General features: G+C 34.8%; 1 protein-coding gene across 1 annotated transcript; it reads left to right on the forward strand.

Moving 5' to 3' along the window:
• The first annotated feature begins 673 nt into the window (after positions 1–673).
• Positions 674–2,143, forward strand: LOC116003904 (cytochrome P450 94A2-like). The gene has a single exon (XM_031243844.1). The coding sequence runs from the start codon at positions 674–676 to the stop codon at positions 2,141–2,143; it is 1,470 nt and encodes a 489-aa protein (XP_031099704.1).
• The last annotated feature ends 4,821 nt before the right edge of the window (positions 2,144–6,964 follow it).

A 6,964-nucleotide genomic window follows, 5' to 3' on the forward strand; every position in this document is an offset into this window, starting at 1 on the left:
TGTTGGTTGCCTGGTGCTGGTCGACAAGTTGGATGCCTGGTGTTGGTCAACAAGCTGGCTACCTAGGTTGGTCGGCAGGTTGGTCACCTTGTCATCCCAGAATAGAACGGGTAAGGTGGTACAAAGCCTCTAGGATGTCAGTCTGACTTCTTGCCTCGTGGCGGGTCGTAGGGCTGACCACCTACCATGTTTGATTGTCCAGCAATATCGACTGGGTACCCCACTCGGGGTATCCAACAATATTAATTTTTCTTAGGTGATAATGTTATAATTGTACGATTTAATAAAAAATAAATAAAAAAAGAGTAAAATGTAGGTAGGGATACTCGTGGTGGCGGGGTGAGTGTTGTCATCTTAATACCTGGGGGCTGGGACGAATTACCACATTAATAAGAAGAGTACCCCAATTAAATTAAAAGGGATAGATGGGGGTCCGTACCATATAAATTTTGGCATTCAGTGGGTGCATTTTCACTCAACCCTTAATACATGGTCCCCACGTGGGACCCAAAAGTTTCCACGTTTTTCCCTGTCCTTCCTTCCACCATCTCCCTTCACGTTATAATATAAATACGTTTGTGAAATGAACGACGGAGGCAGAGAGCGGAAGCACACAGAGTCTAGTCTTGGGCGGCGGTGCTGAACCGAACAAACGACGTCGCACTGTTCAGCCATGGAAGACATTATCCAAATCCTATCTGCTTGGCTGTTCTGCCTTGCCGTTTTCTTCCTCGTATACATTAGGTTGGTGCCGGCTCCCAAAAGTGGCCTCCCAAGGTCCTATCCCATGTTCGGCCATATCTTCTCCATGATTAAGAACCAGAAGACAATCTTGGACTGGACGGCGGAGGTCTTGCACAAGTGTCCGACGTCGACGTTCTACCTCCGGTTCCCGTTCGGCCGGGCGAGGCTTGTGACTGCCAACCCAAAGAACATTCAGCATATAATGAAGACGAGGTTTAAGGATTACCCAAAGTCGAGGAACTTCGAGGTTTCTTTCTTGGATTTGTTTGGCGGGAGCCTTTTTCTCGCCGACGGGGAGAATTGGAAGAAACAGAGGCTGCTTTACGGCGCCGAGTTTCACTCCAAGGCTTTCATTGTCTTCATCGAGAATATCACCAAGAAGGAGATCGACGGCCGGCTGTTTCCTCTCCTCTCAGACGCCGCCGGCAAGAAAACGGTCTTGGATTTCCAGGATATTCTCCGGCGGTTCACTTTCGACGTGGTGGCCATGCTCGGCCTCGGCCACGACCTCGCCTACCTCACGCCGTCGCTCCCGGAAATGGAGTTCGGAGACGCGTTTGATGACGCCATCGAGATAAGCTGGAATAGGTGCCTCTCCCCGTTCATGACGAGCTGGAAAGTTCAGAAGATTCTAGACGTGGGGACCGAGTGGCGGCTCCGCCGGGCCGTGGCTATACTCCGGAGATTGATCAGGAAGTTAATTAGAGAAAGGAAGGAGTACGGCGATGATTTCTTGTCGAGGTTAATGAGCAAGAAAATATCAGACGAAACGTTCCTTATCGACGCCGCCATTGCCATCGTTCTCGGCGGCGTCGACACCATGGTTTCCGCTTTCACTTGGCTCTTCTGGATCATCGCTCAACACCCGGACGTAGAAAACAAGATCCTAGCCGAAATCCAAGATTACGACAACGGAAAAATCAAAGATCTGGTATACACCCACGCCACCATTGCGGAATCCATGAGGCTCAACCCGCCGGTCCCGCTAGAAGGGAAACAAGCCAGGGAGGACGACGTGTGGCCGGACGGGACGAGAGTGCAGAAGGGCATGGGCGTCATTTGCCACACCTACGCGGTGGGACGGTCGGCGGAGCTGTGGGGCGATGACTGGGCGAAATTCCGGCCGGAGCGGTGGCTGAAGAAGGAAGAGGGGGAGGAGCGCTGGAGTTTCGTCCCAAAGGACGCTTTCAACTACCCAATCTTTCAGGCCGGCCCGAGGATTTGCCTGGGGAAGGATATCGCGTTCATGCAGCTCAAGTGGGTGGCGGCCGCCGTGTTGCGGCGGTTCCACGTGGTGGCCATCGCGGGTGGCGGCCAGCCACTGTGTGTGTCGTACATCAGTTGCAGGATGAAGGAAGGATTCCCAGTACGAATTGTGGAGCGTAGCAAGATCCATTAAATTTGGAACCATATTATTATATTATAAATAAACAAAAATGTGTAGTAACTAGTAAGTCGTTAAGGTCCAAGGGATTTTCGACATTTTAATTGTTATATGATGCATAATTTATGATAGTGGAAATAAGTGCTTTTGTACGTAATAAATGATTATATTCCATCTTTAGTTAATATATATACGTAAATTTATATTTTAATTTTTTTTTATTTTAATGGTTGACATATATATATATATATATATATATATATATATATATATATATATATATATATATATATATATATATATATATAAAAGGCCTAACTCTCATAATAACAAGCTTTTTCTAAGAAAGTTAACCAAATGGTAATTCATCATGGTTGAAAAATACTTTTTAAATAAAAAAGTAGGGAAAAATATAAGGTAGATGGATTTCATAAATATTACAGGGTATAAATTTTAAAAGTTTATTATTTTGTTAAGTATAATTTTATTATTGGTCCTATAATTATTAAGGTTATAGATCATGTTAATTGAAGTGACGATTCACCATAACGATCTATATCATGGTGTGAATCTCCGACGACTGCAAAGGCAAGGAAAGGCTGCCTATGAAGATTACGATCTGAATCATATTTTCCGAGTTGCAGAACAAATATTGATAAGGAGAGAAACCGGAGAGTATTGCCGCGCTGGCGCTGACAATAATCCAGGTTTCTTCACTGGTATCACGGAAGCTGAATGAAAGCGAAGACGTGCAAGATAGTGATGGGAGCGCCAAGTAAGCATTCATGGAAGGCCAAAATGGTGATAGCCTTGAAGTGTGGGAAACACCTCATAATCCCTTTTGAATTGCCAGATTTGGAGAAGGTAATTAACTAATTAATTAATTATCCTACTAATTAATTAATTAACTCCCCACGCACTAATTAATAGTCATTCTACAGCGCCTTAAATCCTCGGCGACAACCAGATCATTAAGGGTGTGTTTGGATTTTTTTTTTTAATTCAAAGTTTAAAAAAATAAGTAAAGTCTACAAACAGTGACGGAGCCACTGCCCCACTCACCCCCCTATATAGCCTTGTATGTATATATGTATATATATACATGTTTTAGATATAAATATATAAAATTAGATATAATAAACAAAAACTTAGTTAGACAAGATTGTAGAGTTGATTTTTGGTTTACCAAAGGTCGTGTGGTCGAATCCTATGGCAAGCAAAGGTGCTTTTTAGCTTCTTTATTGACTTTTTTATGGAATAGATTAATATACACAAGATGTTATGTTGACTAGTTGGTAAATGTATTTTTATGCTAAGAAAGGTTAGGGTACACAAGATGTTACGTTGACTACTTAGTAAATGTATTCTTATGCTAAGAAAGGTTAGGGGGTTTAATTCCTTTATTGCTTCAAAAAAGCTTTATGATTTTTTTAATATATATATATATATATATATATATATATATATATATATATATATATATATATTAATAATAATAAGATATGTAATTTATAATTTGTTTTTTATTTGAATTAATTTATCAAATTAATTATGTTTCATATTTGTTATAAATATTTTTATAAAGTTTTGATGTGTTTTATTTATCGCCTATATCGAATAATATTTGTGATTATATTTCTTTTAAGTATTTCTTCTTTTTTTTTTAACTATCTATTTATTCTAATATTTTGCCCCCACCGGAACAAATTCTTGGATACATCCCTGTCAGTCTCGATACCTTTCAATTTTATAACCGAAAAAATAGATGAAAAAGTGGATAAATTTTGCGAAATTAAATAAAAATACAAATAATTTCATCCAATTGGTAGGCGAAAAATTACAAAAAGTAAAGCCCTAAAGAGATTGTCAAGTGGGTGGAGTATCATTGTTGCAATAAAAGATCACGAATTTAATTTTTACCAACACTCTCTCAATCAAGCCCGTCGTGTAGGATCTTCCTAGTGTAGTTTACCTCCTGTATGATTTGCGATACATGAGTAAAATTTATTCAATGGACACCCTCTATAATTTTGTGAGCTACTGTGCCAGAGTAAGATTTACCCAACACACCCTTGAATAAAAATTGTGATTGAAACTAAAATTTCATCACATTTCCTTACAATATTTTTTTTTTTTTTAACTTTCCTTACAATTCTTTTCTACCTTGATTTTTAGTTCCGTTACAGACTTACAGTAAAGAGCAAACATACCAATTCCACGTATTCATCTTTTTTCCATTTTTTTTTGGACAATGAAAGATATTTCTACCATGAAATGGTTGCCCCAAAACATCCTAAAAATCTACAATCATGGTGTTTTTGAATTGAAGACAGTTAGGTAATTTATTTCTTGTCGACAAAATTAGATTAAAAATTTCATTCAACCACGTAGTGATCATAAATTAGTAAATTACGACTTTACGAGTACTATCCAATTTGGGACGACACTACTTATATTTTCGTAAGCTTTGTTTTCCGTATACCATAGCCATGAGAGGATAGATATTAGCCGATATTTGGATAAAATGATAGATTTTTTGGCCAATTTGACATGTCGGCTAACATAACAATATCACATTGAATTTTAATATGGTAATGCTACATTATTTTTAGGAATAAGGTCAAATAAGCTACTGCACAAGTGCACACTAAATTGCAATTAAACTATCAAACTCAAAAAATACAATTGGATCTTTAAACAACACAAACTCATGCAATTCATTCCAAATGATTTATTTAACTGAAAATAGGATGGCATGACAGTTACCGAATTTAAAAATAGTTTCAAATGAAATAATTATTTTTTAAAAAACAAAAAAAGAAGAAGAAAGAGAACTGCCTAAGACGAATTGTCGCAAGCCGACTTCGTCTTCATGGCCAGGGAGACGAATGCCCCCTTCGTCTTCAACTTCGTCTCCATGGCCGGAGACGGAGGTCTTCATCTCCAGCCATGGAGACGAAGTTTTTTTTTTTTCTTTTAATTTTAATTTATTTTATTTAAAATTACGTTAAAAAATTATTTTTAAATTCAGTAACCGTCACATAAACATGCTTTCAGGTAAACAGGTTAATTTGAGTTGAATTATATGAATTTGTGTTGTTCACAGACCAAATTGCATTTATTTTTAGTTCGATGACCTAATGGCAGTTCAGTGTACAGTTAAGTGGCATATTTGACAATTATTCTTTAATTTTTTATATTGTTAAATATTTATAATAATTAACGAGTTCTTTTAAAACGAAAAAAAAAAAACAAAACAAAACAAAATCAAAAAGAATATCTACGACATACATGAGTCATGTGGTGCCAATATTCTCACTTTTCCTACAGTGCAGTTTCAACTTCAACTTACCTTTTAGTCCTTCAGCCAACCCTTTATATTATACAAATAAATGAATATTGATGAATTATTTAATACAAAAAACCTTAAACTAGAATTAATTAATATTCAATGCAAATAAATTTGGCAAAATTAATTAACTACATCAGTGGATATAATCTATCTACTATACTAATAAGAGCCAAAAAAGTTAGGCAAATAATGGGAAGAAAAAATGACGGTCAAATTATTTAATCAAATGGATGGTTCATATTGTTTAGATTTTTCTTTTTTCTTGAGATTTTTAAATTTATCCATAATTATTATTAACTTATTGATTTAAATAAGAAAGGTCTTAGGTTCGAACCTTATCCCAATAAAATTTGAGATAATTAAGTTACTCACTCTATTTTACTCTTATTAAATTAAATAAATTAGTAGCTACAACAAAAAATGAACATATGTATTTCTTTAATTTAGAATTATGTGTCTATAATGCCTTTATTTGAAAAAATATTCATTATCAATAAATTAAATTAAATAAGAGAAATAATTTCATTAGTTATATTGTCTTTATTTTCTCCAATGCAAAGATTCTTTACATCCAAATTCATCAATTGATATTCATTACATTGTCCATTATCTTCTTTTTACACTATCTTGTAATTCAATATCAAAGTTATGATACAAAATAGTGTTATATATTTATTTACCAATTATTTTATTAATACTATGAAAAAAGTAAAAAAAAAAAAAATAGTTTGAAGCTAATTATATTAACTACTTGGGAGATTGGTTGACAAAGAGAGTATTCAAATAACCCAACAAACTGAAGCGAGATCACTCTATTTTATTCTTATTTAATTAAATAAATTAGTAGTTACAACAAAAAATGATACATAAGCATTTCTTTAATTTAGAATTATGTGTCTACAATGCCTTTATTTTTTTTAAAAAAATATTCGTCGTCAATAAATTAAATAAGAAAAATAATTTCATTAATTATATTGTCTTTATTTTCTCTAATGCAAATATTCTTTACATTCAAATTTATCAATTGATATTCATTACATTGTCCATTATGTTCTTTTTACACTATATCTTGTAATTAAATATCAAAGTTATAATACAAAATAATGTTATATATTTATTTACCAAGTATTTTATTAAAACCATGAAAAAAATAAAAAAGAATGGTTTGAACCCAATCATATTAACTACTTGTGTGATTTGTTGGCAATGAGAGTATTCAAATAACTCAACAAATTGAAGCGGGAAACTACCTTGTAATATGTTTGGAATATATCATATTTAAAATGTTCAAATTTTTACTACTTTATCTAATCTTATTCCTTAAACTAGAGATTTCTTTATCCAAATGAACCCCGAGCAGAACACCTAGCTAAAGGAAAATCTATAGCTTCTTACATCATAATCTCATTGCATGGCGTTGTTATCTATATATGCTACTAACAGTAACCCAATTGTAAATTAAATAACACACTACTAACAAAAAT

This window comes from Ipomoea triloba, chromosome 14 (assembly GCF_003576645.1).
Source record: "Ipomoea triloba cultivar NCNSP0323 chromosome 14, ASM357664v1".
NCBI classification, from domain to species: domain Eukaryota; kingdom Viridiplantae; phylum Streptophyta; class Magnoliopsida; order Solanales; family Convolvulaceae; genus Ipomoea; species Ipomoea triloba.